Source organism: Sceloporus occidentalis, unplaced genomic scaffold, assembly GCF_023333645.1.
Source record: "Sceloporus occidentalis isolate IW3139 unplaced genomic scaffold, rSceOcc1.0.p SCAF_4, whole genome shotgun sequence".
Lineage (NCBI taxonomy): Eukaryota > Metazoa > Chordata > Lepidosauria > Squamata > Phrynosomatidae > Sceloporus > Sceloporus occidentalis.
The window spans coordinates 52,529,368-52,542,404 of record NW_028316984.1 but is presented as its reverse complement, the minus strand read 5'-3'; the positions used below and the strand labels follow the sequence as shown (position 1 = coordinate 52,542,404).

At 39.8% G+C, this 13,037-nt stretch overlaps 1 protein-coding gene across 3 annotated transcripts in view; it reads left to right on the top strand.

The window, feature by feature from the left end:
• The window catches only part of ACVR2A (activin A receptor type 2A), a 77,522-nt gene extending 65,546 nt beyond the window's left edge, over positions 1–11,976 (top strand). For all 3 annotated transcript variants that reach the window (XM_089520066.1, XM_089520065.1, XM_089520067.1), the window contains 3 exons: positions 5,336–5,474; positions 6,593–6,723; positions 7,950–11,976. In XM_089520066.1, the coding sequence (XP_089376192.1) occupies positions 5,336–5,474; positions 6,593–6,723; positions 7,950–8,144 (465 nt within the window). In that variant the 3' untranslated portion in view covers positions 8,145–11,976. The remainder of the gene's footprint in view (positions 1–5,335; positions 5,475–6,592; positions 6,724–7,949) is intronic.
• The last annotated feature ends 1,061 nt before the right edge of the window (positions 11,977–13,037 follow it).

Genomic DNA, 13,037 nt, shown 5'->3' with positions numbered 1-13,037 from the left:
TATATTATGTCTCCTATGGAGAACTATAGTTAAGACAAAATAATTTTTGCTGCTTTAGTGATGTGGGTGGTTTCCTTTTTTTATTGAGGTGTTTTTGTCTTTACTGAGAAAGACCAAAGACTGGGGGTTCCACATAGTTTAGGTGTTGCTTATAGTTCAGCACCTAATAGCTCAGTTCATAACAAAAACAAACAAAAACTTAAGTTTGTAATTATATTCTGAATAAACTATATTTTTAAAAACATGTTAATTTTATTACAATCCAGGTTATATACAAAGTATTTTATGTTTTTAAAGTAACAAAGTGAATTTCATTCTGTAAAAGGTACTAGTATTGTATTGATCAATATTTCGAAAAACCCAGGGAAAAATGCTTTTCTTCGTCCTGGTCTCTAGGCCTCACAAAAATGGGTTATCCTATCCCTGCACAGTGCATCTTTTGGAACTTTCTAAAGCATTACATAAATGTTTTGGTGGTAGCCCCACTCACCTGTAGTTCCCCTATATAAAAGGCTTCCCACTGAAACCTCTGTTTCTTCTTTGTGGTCTCTGTGACTCACACAAATGATGCCTGTGCAGTGCATCAGTCAGAATCTTGTAGACTAGAGCATAATATAAATTTCTTTTCATCTGCCACTGCAGCAATATCAATAAGAACATTGTTATTTAAATTCAACTTTGGTTTCATCAGTTTTCATAGGCCTTTGGCGTGTTCAGTCCCAGGAGTGTACCTGGTTCTTCGGTGGTTGTTGTGATGCGGGCAGTTGAGGCTGTGTTCATCCTTTGGCCTGTTCCTCTGCTGGCACCATTCAAGAACTGTATCTTCTGTGGTGCCAAGTTCTCAGAAAGGGGTGGACACCTGAAGGATCTTCTTTGCCTTGGCAAAGCTCATGCATTTGCCTCTTGTGTCTACTGTACCACTGTTATGCCTCAAGCCAGACAGAATAGAGAGTTGTGTTTGAAGGCACTCTTATGAACAGGCCTTTAGGCCTCAATTGCTGTCTTTTTGGCCTTCAAAATTGGTCAGTATGGAATCAGCAGAGGCAGCTTCTTCACCGACCACCTTGACATCAATCTCAGCTTCTGGTTCTTCTGTTCATCTGCTGGTCAAGTGTTTGTTGGCAGGGTTGGTCTCTGTCCCATCAAAGACCACATGATCCTACTACTTGATATTGAAACCTTTATTGGGACAACCAAAATGCAAAGTTACATGTTGCAATCTTTCGAAGTCACACTGGCTTCTTAAACAGGCAAACAATAAATCTTCATTTCTTGACTTGTCAAGAACTCCCATAGAGAACCAGTATACTGCGACCATGCCATCTGAGGCTTCTGCCTCCAACAAAGATAAAGCAATTTTATCTAATATTGGGAGTGATTGGCATGCTTTACCTCTACACAACCTAAAGTTTTCCTGATGCAAAACATGAAGACTTCTTGAGAAATTCAGTGTTCTCTACCTACATAGGAGCCTGTGGCTTCACATAGGAAAGAGACATGCTGGATTCCAAGGAAACATCTTTGAATTGCAAATGGACATTAAACTTCCTTGACTTCAAAAATCTACCAGTGACTGCATGGCCAAAGGGGGAGGAGCCAGCCTGCAGATAGCCCTCCTTACCATCTGAACTAAAACCAGAGACAGAAAATGTAGGCCTATGACTAACACCTTTAATTTTTTCTCTTGTTTACCCTGATGAAGAAGCCAGTGTGACTTAGGAAGCTTGCAGCATGTAATTGTGCATTTTGGTTGGCCCAATAAAGGTATTGTTTGGAAGTTATTGGATTTGCTATATGGCCAATATGGCTATCCCTAGTTGTTTTTTTGAGAGAAATATTGTTTGGCTCCCACTCAAAGGTTACAGTTCATTGGGGTTATCCTGATCTGGAAGGCCCAGGCCACCTTCCTCTCAAATGATTGGCTTTATTGGTTGGTCCTCTACTATCTTCACTACAGAAGGGTCAGAGCAGGTGCAAATAACATTGTGCTACACAGCGTCCACCACATCAGTTACACATCATGCCAGGCTTTGAATGTGGCTGGTTCATCTCAGTTCAGTCTGCTTCGAAACTCCCCCCCAGAAGAAATGGCTTACCATTCTGAAGATTGTTGAATGGTCTCTTTGGTGTTGGTTGGAAATAGCTCATGTCCAGAGTTGTCCTCTCCTCAGCCTCAAGCACATGTCACAATGGATGCCTCAATGATGGATGAAAAGTGCACCTCGACAGCTTCTTTATACAAGATTTGTAATTGCTAGACGAAAAACCCCTCCATGTCAACACTGTTGAGCTGTTAGTGGTGCAGAAGGTATTCCACTCCTTCACAACTCTCCTTCAAGGCAAAGGAGTGCAGGTACTGACTGACAACACCACAGTCCTATACTACTTCAACAGGCAAAGACTCTCCTTTGCCTCCTACTATGTCTCTGGGATTGGTGCATCTCCGGAAATATCACAACAGTAGTGGCCCATTTTCCTTGAGAGGACAGCTTCCTGGAGGACACACTCAGCAGGACACAGGATTTGGGTCATGATTAGATGCTTCATTTCAACATTCTGGTACTGATCTTCCAGCACTGAGGCACACCAGTACTGGACATCTTTGCTTCCAAGACAAATGCTCAGTGCAAAGGGGTCATTTAAGGAGGTCACATAGACACTTTTTTTTCCCATTGGAGAGGCATCACAGTATATGTTTTTCTTCCCTTTCCTTTGCTCATGAGGGTAATAGCTATTTTCTGCCAGGACAGAGTGACTTGTATCCTGATCACATTGTGGTAATGCTGGCAACAGTGATTCACCCTTATTATCCACCTGTCTCAAGGGGTCTATGTTTAACTTCCATGCAGAATGAGGTAAGGCCAGACATGCAGATATCAACACCCTCAACCTCAAGGTGGAGGATTGTCTACTAGGTTCCTTGCTCTTTGCTGTCAAGAGACATAATTTGCTGTCAGTCAACCTTCCACCACACATTTGTATGCCTAGAAGTGGTGGAAGTTTCAAGACTTCTTGGCCCCTGTTCACATTCCTCTTCTGAAGTCCTAGAAACATAGACTTGGAAGAGATCACAAGGACCATCCAGTCCAACCTGACATGTTCTGGATTTTCTGCTCATGTCATCGAGGAGCTTGTGTCTATCACCTGTCTAGTGTTATCTCACTGCAGAATCTGCAAACTTTCAGTTGCTCGGGAAGTCTTCCTGCTTCCTCTATATTCTTGTGAAGAAGTTCTCGAAAGGTTATAAGAACCTTAATCCTCCAGTGTTGGGTCTGATGCCATGATGGTGCTTGGAGCTCATCTTGGTCCATCTTTCTGGGAAGCCTTTTCAGCCAATCACTACCTGTAGTCTCTGGTTGCTTTCTTGGAAGACTGCCTTCCTGATTGCAATTGTGATCAGCAAAATGGGCTGGCAAACTCTGTGCTCTCTGTATGGACCATCCGTTCCTGAACTTCCACCACAATCTAGCCGTCTTGAGACCCAACATTACCTTCATGGCTAAGGTGGTGTTTGTTTTCTATGTAAACATACATGAGGGAGAGAGAGGCAGGCTGGCTCAACTGCCTGCCTAAAGAAGAAAAGCCCTCCCTTCATCCACCATCTTGGGGAGAGAGAGGCAGGCTGGCTCCAACTGCCTGCCTGAAGAAGACAAGCCCTCCCTTGTATTGTTTTTAAATGGTATGGGTGGGTTTTTGTATTGTTGGGCTATGTATTGGTTTTGATGGTGTTTTTGTAAACCGCTGTGATCTGCAAGGAATAGCGGTCTAGAAATAAATTTTCATTCATTCATTCAAACTAGGACATTGTTCTGCCAGCTTTCATTGAGAATTCCACTTCTGTATTTGAGAGGAAGTTGCACTTTCTAGATGTGTGGAGGGCTTTGGCCTTTTATGTTGACAGGACTGCCACTTTTTGGATTCCACAAAGACTCTTTGTGTGCTCCTTTTTGGTGAAGAAAAGTCTGCCTGTTTCATTGCAGTGCTTCTTGAAATGAGTAGTGCTGACTATCCTTCTTGCTTGCAAATTGACTTGAGAAGACTCTCCAGCTCAAATTTAAACCAATTCCATACAGGCTGTTGCTGCATCTTTTGCTTGGCCAATGTATCCCTTGAGGATATTTCTTGGGCAGCTACCTGGTCGCAGCCAATGATTTTTATAACTTATTACAGGGACTCATGGTTTCAAACTGATAATGCCTTCAGAAGATCTGTACTGCCATATCTTGACTACATTATTGACGTTTCAGGACAGTTTGTGTATTGACATTTCATATTGACTCTGTATTTGGAAATTTCTTACGGAATGACATTACCATATATGGTTAGGGGGTTATGCTCATGTTTGATGTATTTTATTGATAGGTGTTTAGTAAACTCCTGATTTGTTTCAAATGATGGATAGATTCAATAAGGGAGGTCACGGGCCTGAATTTGCAAGACCTAAGCAGAGCAGTGGAGGGACAAGGTGGTCTTGAAGATGTCTCATCCACATGATTTCTAAGAGTCAAGGTTGACTCAGCGGCAGCTAACAACAACAAAGTCCTGATTAGTTTGCAGTGACACTCCTACTTGCTGTTTTTGTAGGTGCTAGTCTCCCATTTCTGTGAGTCACAGAGGCCATTAACAAGGATAGGTTGCATATCCGTAAGTGTAGTTCTTCAGGTGGTCATCTGTGAACTCACGCAATCCCTCCCATCCTTCCCTCATCCAGTCCTGCCTCTCCTTTCGATGGCTGCATTGGCATCCATGGAACTGATAGTTTCATATAGAGTTGCTGGAGGTGGGTGGGGCTGCTGCCAAAATGTTTGTGTAATGCTCTAGAAGTTTCTGAAAGATACACTGGGCAGGCACATGATAACTCATTTTGGTTTTGTTCACAGTTCACCACTCAAAAGAACTGCAGTTGCAGTTATGCAGCCTGTCCATCTCTAGTCACTTGGATTGGACCTTTGCTATTGAATTCTGCCTTATGTAATTGTGACCCGAACCGTACATCTCCATGTTGGGGGGTGGGGAGTGGCTTACCTCAGCCCCTTGCATTGTTCTTCCATGGTATGCTGAAAGGAATAATGACTGTCACATTAAGTGTTAGCTTCAAAAGACATTGCATGTCTTTTTCATGCATAATATTCTAAAGACAGCTTACATTTGTAAGCAAGTTGAATGCATTTTTTGTTTGGATGGTAAACTATCCCAGAGAAAAGTATAACTCATTACAATGAGTGCTAAAAGAAGTTCCTTAACATTTCTTTAAAAGCTATACTGTACATGTATAGTTTTAAAATAAATTACTCTTCATGAGCGTAACATCTACTGGCTAATTTTCTCCCCAAAGGTTGGCACCCGAAGATACATGGCTCCAGAAGTGTTAGAAGGTGCTATCAACTTCCAAAGGGATGCATTTTTGAGAATAGATATGTATGCCATGGGATTAGTCTTGTGGGAACTGGCATCACGATGTACTGCATCAGATGGTAAGTAAAAATGTTTTTGAAATATGCGGTAGAAATATTTCATGCTTGGACTTTTCTGCGTGATTAATTAAAATACACCTGCACTTCTTATAGAATATGTAATCAAAGAAATTGTAATATGTTTATACTGGTTGTGTCTTTTAAACATCATCTTATCAGTAGCCATGACTTTAAAAATTTAAAGGCAGTAATTTTGATATATACCCAAGTGCAGACATAAAATCTATTCAAGTTCTAAACTTCACTGGACAGTGGTTACCAAGATAGGACAAAGATTTGTTATTTGCTTTTCATCTGTGAGAGTTTCCCCAAATATTAGGAAGTGAGAAAAATACAAGCACTCACAAGACTACTGCAAGGGTCTTTGCACTTTAGGAAGTATTTATCTGCTTAGAAATATGTGTGGGTTTTTTGCATAGAAATGGTGTTTCTACATGTAAAACAAGTTTGTATTTATAGCACTTAAAGCCTTACCAAATTCCAGTTGGCTTCCAAACAAGATGTGCCTTGTTTAAACTAGAAGCACTTTTTCAAGCCATTTGTCCATCCTTATTCTACTAGATTTCAGTGGAGAGATTCAGAAATTCATTAGCCTAGGGGGAATGTCAAATGAGCTCCACAGCAGTATAGAGGAAGGGTAAGAGGTAAATGTGACCTACATAACTACCACTAGTGGCCAGAATCCTGCGAGACAGTTACGAATGCTTAACCTAGAATTATGGCACTTGTGATGGTTTTGTCTTGGATAGTCCTTATGTAGCCTCTGCTTTTAGAGCTATGTAGGGATCATGGAAGTCCTTCATTCTCCACGTACCAGGAGCCAACAGGGAACTGTTCCCCTATTGATCTGGAAGCACCTAGCTGATCCCCTCACATGAGTGGTCTCCAGTACAGGGGGGGGGGGGATTGTGACAAGGATCCTGCTTCTGGAAATATCTGTCAGCTGCTGGCTGAGTGACAGGAATGGGCCTTGGTTGATTGCAGCATCTGCTTTGCTGTATGTAGGGATTGGGGAGGTTTGGCCAGGATTCAGTGTAGTGCTACTCAGGATTCTGGTCATTACTATTGTCTTTATTTAATTATTTATTTAGTCATTTGTTTATTTATTTATTATATAGGGCCAGTGGATGAGTATATGTTGCCTTTTGAGGAAGAAGTGGGCCAGCATCCTTCTCTGGAAGATATGCAGGAAGTTGTAGTACATAAAAAGAAGAGGCCTGTCTTGAGAGAGTGTTGGCAGAAACATGCTGTAAGTAGTATGACCAGACTTTAAAAGTAATATTTGAAATCTAAATTACATTTTACCTGTTTTTTTTAACCTATAGAAATATTTTAAAATCCATTGGTGAAGTTAAAATTTCATAATAGTTGAATCCTTTCATCTTGTAGCTTTCATTAATGGTAGAGAATTTAATAAAGTTTAACTTCAATTGCAGTTTAATAAAGTTTTGTGTGTTTGATTATAGTTCAGTTGTCCAATGTGTCTATCCTGTTTTGGGAGAGTTCATAAAAAATAATGGGAACAAACAAAACGAATTATCCAATTAGAGTGAAGCATTTTGTGGAATACATCTAGAGTTAAAATGATTAAATGATTAAAGCTGCTGAAGAGCCTCAGACATAAGAAGAGCCCTTAAAACAGGGGTAGCCAACCCTTTTGAGCCGGGGGCCGGGTAGCTGTCCCTCAGACAACTGGGGGGCCGAAGCCAAAAATAAAATAATTAAATAATTTTTAAAAAGTAAATAAATAAATAAACCGGGACAAATGTAGGACAGAATTTTCAAATGGAGGGCCCTTTTTAAATAAAAAATGGAGGAGACGTGAAAAAATTTGCTGATTTTTTTAAAAATGTTAAGATAAATGCATGTTTCTGAGGCTTCTATAGACAATTGTCCCCCAAAGGCCCCGGCGGCAATCGGCGGCAGGACTGGGCTGGGGCCGGTCCTAAGGCCTTGCCGGGCCGCATCCGGCACGCGGGCCGCAGGTTGCCTACCCCTGCCTTAAAATAATTATTTTTGATAGAGCTGTGAAATGAATACAAAAATGTAGCTAGTGGCAAAGTTCCTGGAAAAAAATTGCATAAGGCTGAGTCACTGAAAAAACTACGTTCTGATTTCCATGCATTGTAGCTTCTGAAAAGAAAATAATCTGAACAGGGATCTTCTTGTTGACCGTAGTGAAGCGTTACATTGTTAAATGTAACAACTGGCAACCTAGTTGGGCATTTTGGTTGTTGAGTAGCCAGTGAACAGAAGCAAGATTAGGTGTAATATGAAGGCAACCTGCCTTCACCCAAAGGGTAAGGTGCAGATTTATACTGTATTCCATTGGCAGTCCTATGTAGAGTGTGACATCTTTTTTGGCCAATTTAGGTCAGATACTGGGAAATTTCTGACAAATATTCTGTCATTCCAGTTAGTTTGGGGCTATTTTTGTATTCAGTGTAATTTGAGATTTTATATTTTTCTCTTTAGGGAATGGCAATGCTCTGTGAAACAATAGAAGAGTGCTGGGATCATGATGCAGAAGCTCGATTATCAGCAGGCTGTGTAGAGGAACGTATTATTCAGATGCAAAGACTAACAAACATTATAACAACAGAAGACATTGTGACTGTGGTCACTATGGTGACAAATGTGGACTTTCCTCCCAAAGAATCCAGTCTATGATAGTTGTACTGGTCACACATCTTGACCGATAAGACTCTGCACTGGAGCTGCTAAGCTAATGGGCCTCTTTCTGGTCAACTGTTTTCTGTGTGACATGGAATGGTAAGTCTGGCTTTGGAGACGGGAAGATGCCTCCCTGCCCTACTCCAGACATGGATCCGGGAGACTTACTGCATTCCTTGAATACAACTGAAGGACATGGAACTGAAAAAATGGGCAAAATAATGTTAACAAATGTATTTGAAGAACATGGACCTATCCTGGCTAGTCAAACATTTTAAAACCTGACATTGTATTTCTTAACATGTCAGACTAATTCCTTAAAATGAACTACTGCTATTTTTTTTAAATCAAACATTTCATTTCCGATTTAAGAAAAAAGGGTAACTTGTTTTTATTGCATTTGCTGTTGTGTTTATATAAATGACTATTGTAATGCCAATATGACACAGCTTGTGAATGTTTAGTGTGCTGCTGTTCTGTGTAATCAAAGTGGGATCTAGCAAAAAGGCTTCCAAGCATTACTTAACCTCCCTCAACAAGGTATACCTCAGTTCCACCTATGCTTAATTGTTGAATTGACAACACTAACAAAACCAAGATAATAAATTGATCCAGATTTTATATATGTTATATTACAGATTCACAATGTTGTTGTTTTTTAAAAGATGGTAAGCTATGCTTCATGCCAACAGTCAGTGGCCATTCCTAAAATTGTGTGTTAGCCTTTCCCTGTTCTATCTTGTGTATAAAAATGTATTGTGTGTTAAATGGCAAAATTCTCCAATTTTTAGTTTAAAGCTTTATTTTTACCTCCAGTTCCCAAAATATTGCATACATTTATTTTACAAAATATTTAGGTTTGCTGTGTCTGATGGTAATTTGAAAATTTAAGCATGCTTCTTTTTTTAAAACAAAATATATGTGAGCTATGGCACTGGAAAACTTACTCTTTTGAAAGAAGCTTCCCTCTCCCCCTTCATTTTTATGTATGTTAATGTTCTGCCTAGTGTATTTTCTGATTTACTAAACAGGATACAGTAGGTTGGATGCAGACTGAAGCGTGTGCAGTGAGGCTGACAGAAGCAACTTCCTCACCTTCTCCAACTTCCCAGGAGCACTACACAGACTTGGTCACCCTCTGTGTAGCATTTTTGGAGGGCAACCATAGTGAGGAAGTCACTTTTGCCAGCACTGTTGCATTTGCCAGAATTTGAATTCAACTTCTTTTCACTATGTTACTGTTTCAAGATCACCTCAGGAAACTTCATTACCCAGAACTCTGTACTCCTTATTCCTTGTGCATTGCCTTTTGCAGCTTCACAGTGCTTGAGTTTTGGTCCTGACTTGTCAGAGTTATATTGTCTGTGATTCATAATTTTTCCTTATGTTCACTCAAAAAAATTAAAATTATAGCTACATAATACTTTTTTAAAACATTCTTACCATCAGATATGCAATTATTTCTGTAGAGATGACAATGTAGCACAGTCTAGCAAAAACAACAACACCCTAACATTTTAAATTTAAAGCTACTGTATTTAAGAGTCACAGGCGTTTAAGAGCCTTACCATGAAAACTAGAAAAATGGGCAGGAAGTAGCCAGGTGCCAAAGTACTTTTGAGAGGTAATACACTACAGTTATTTGCAGGCCAAAGCAAGTTAACTCTAAAACTAAAGTACTGAACCAACAGTAGCCACTAAGTATTACCAGATTCTGGTCAGGTCGTTTTTGTAAAAGAATAGTAATCATGGATTATATTAGAAAGGGTTCTTTTTGTCACAATCAGGAGTTCACTGTGAATGTTTTCTTCTAAACAGTTATTTATTAACCATAGTGTTTTCTTACATATTGATCTCTGGGAACAAAGAGGAATTTATTTATAAGCAAGATTTCTGTCTCCAAATTCTATAACAGGGAATGGTAACAGCAGAGGAGTTTGTCTTTAACTTTCATACGAGCCAGAGATTACTATTTTGTGTCGTGATTTTGTGGTAGCCATAAGAACACTATGACATACTTGGGCTACAGTTACTCTTTGGCACAAGTTGTTAGTTCAGTTGGTTGACAAACATAGGAGGACTGTTTCATCAGTTGTGTTTTTGAATAAAGAGGAATTATTTGCTTGTTTCTAATTTTAGGCATTGATAAATCAATTCCAACTCGAGGAGCTGTGCCTAAAAATACCTGAATGGTATTTTTGGTTCCTCCTCAAAATGTTTGGTTCCACCTAAAAGTGGAAATATTTATACTAGAAATACACAGAAACTTTTATCGGTGGTCATCCAAAAACATGTAAATACAACAAACATTTCTGTTGCAGACTTCGATGAAATGTTTGCTTTGGGAAGTCTACCCCCAAATTTTCATAGAGCAGCTTTCTGTTAAACACAAATTTACACCAGTATGACCCAAACCAGGTGGGAACATTTTTCTCATGTATTTTTGCTAATACATTTCTCATTTCAGGTCATATAGGGAAAATCATCAAAACTGACAATCAGTGTAATGCCGCTTCATATGTATATTTTTTAAAAAAATCTCTCTTGAAATCCCACAACTAACTTGTTTAATGTTTGTACAAAGAATAATACCGCATGTCAGAAAATACTTTTACAAAGCTCATTTTTGGTAGGATTGTGGAATTGCTAAAATTCAAACTGGTTTTGTCCATTTCTAAGATGACATCTTGCAGGGAATTTCAAACTCTTTGTTTCCAGTTTATAAAGAAAGTGGACAGGTTTTAAAAGAGTGCTTAAGCCAAGACCCATAAATGAAAGGCAACTTTAAAAAAAAATGGTCTGAGCTAGAGAAGATTTCTGCTTTCGGACAGATATTGTGACCATTGTAGCTTTTTGTATTTGTATCATACAGCTTGTGTGGATCTGGCTGGCTCTGGTGGTTTACCTTGTATCTTTGACTTGTGAAGAAATGCTAGGGCCCTGGCTCAAGCTTTCATTTGTCTTGGGTTTGCCTATGTCTACTTAGTTGGCTGCCATATAATTACCACAAGAATTAAGAAATTAGCCAGTTTTGTGATCAATTTAAAAGTATAAACCCTGCAATACCTTTTCAGTTTGTGTTAGATGCTAAGAACTTTATATCACATAATGCATGACTACTCTTTGTACAGTTGCTAAATATAACTTAGCATTTCAGAACAGGTTGTGCCTCGTAATTGTTGGAGTTCCTTGACCTAGCGTTCTCATTCATGGTGGTATTCTGAAAATGAGTCTGGATTAAAATACACAAGTTTATACCTTCTTTGATAGCAAAATCCATGTGGAGTAGCTCTTGCCATAACTAAGGTGTAATCTCAGATGTAGTAGTAATAAATATTGTTCACACTACAGTTCTACAAAATAAATTGCTGATTGTAGTTTAACAAAGTGAGGTGACTGATTGGTTGACCTTTTTCCAGTTCTCTTTTTAACCTTTTTAATGCATTTTTATTAGAAATATTTGGTATAAGATGCAGAAAGCTATGTACAGGATTATAAGCAAATGATAAAATAGTATCCTTGTTGGAACACCATTTACCTCAAGATACTCAACCAGCAGTACTTTTTTTTTAATGCACACTCAGTCCATATAAGATGTTACCTCTCAAGAGATTGGTGAGCAATTATTTTAGCTTTACTCTGTACATGTCAGTGTTCTGGGCACAGGTTGTTGTACTACTGTCAAATTGCTCTTGCTATTTTTTTTGGCAAGTATTTAAAATAAAATAACCCCATCCTGGATAAAAGTGATTGTGAAATATTGTATAAATGTATGCTTTCTCTTTCCCTATTCCCACAGAAAGATGAATAAAAAATTAAGTGACTACTATATGACTTGCATATTCTTTATTTTCCTGTTGGTGCTGAATGAAACAGTACAACTCCCTGTATCCATGAGGGATACTTTCCAGGACTTTGCATGGATATGTGATCCCTATATTCTTCTCCTTGGAGTCAAAATGTCTGTTCACCTGCTGCTCTGCGGAAAGAAGAAGAATGAAAGGGAAGACTCACACGTTGGGGCACCACTTGTTCCCCTCAACCGCCTGAGCCAGCTGGAGACTGAAGAGCCACACAGTGAACAGCCAGGGCTATGGCTGTCTGGCAGCCATGATCCTTCCTCACCTTTTCCTCGAGTGATGGAGGGAAGCCGCCACTGCCCTTCCCTCCTTCCTGGCAGCGCTTGATGAGCTCCCTGTGAACGCCTCTATCTTTTCAGGTTGTGCTTCTCTGCTGAGACAGCCCAAAACTGCAGAGAAGGGGGGCAGAGGCAGTTGGTGGGGCAGCCCAGAGTGCCTTGTGTGAGCACTGCCACAATGAGGCCTTGTGCCCCCTGCACCTCCTGCAAATGTGAATGCCCAGGGCTGGCAAAGAAGAAGAAGGGTGCGTGGGGAGCTTGTCAAGCCCTACCAAGAAGGAAGCACTGCTTCCCTCGCCCAAGGAAAAGGTGATGAAGGAGCACTGGTGATGGTAGCCATGGCTCAAGGGTACTGTCCCAAGGATAAGGGGCAACTGTATTCCTCTCTTATTTTGTCTTTCAGATCTAATTCAAAACTAGTTCAGCAGCATTGCAGTCGACTAAATTGATAAATGTTTTGTCTAATGTGGATGGTATGGAGGGCATCATCCTTTAAAAGCAGACTAAATTTATAGCAAGTCGTCTATGGTTTAAAGTCTGAGAAAGTGTACAAAATATTGGCCAGAATTTTATTCAGCAGTTACAAATGTGTAGTTGCTCTAGTTATGTGATGTAATGGTTTGAGTGTTGGACTCTGGAGACCACGGTTCAAATCCTGGCTCAGCCATGTAAAGCCACTGGGTCACCTTGGGCAAGTCACATTCTTAGCCTCAGAGAATAGCAATGGCAAACCCCCCTCTGAAGAAACTTGC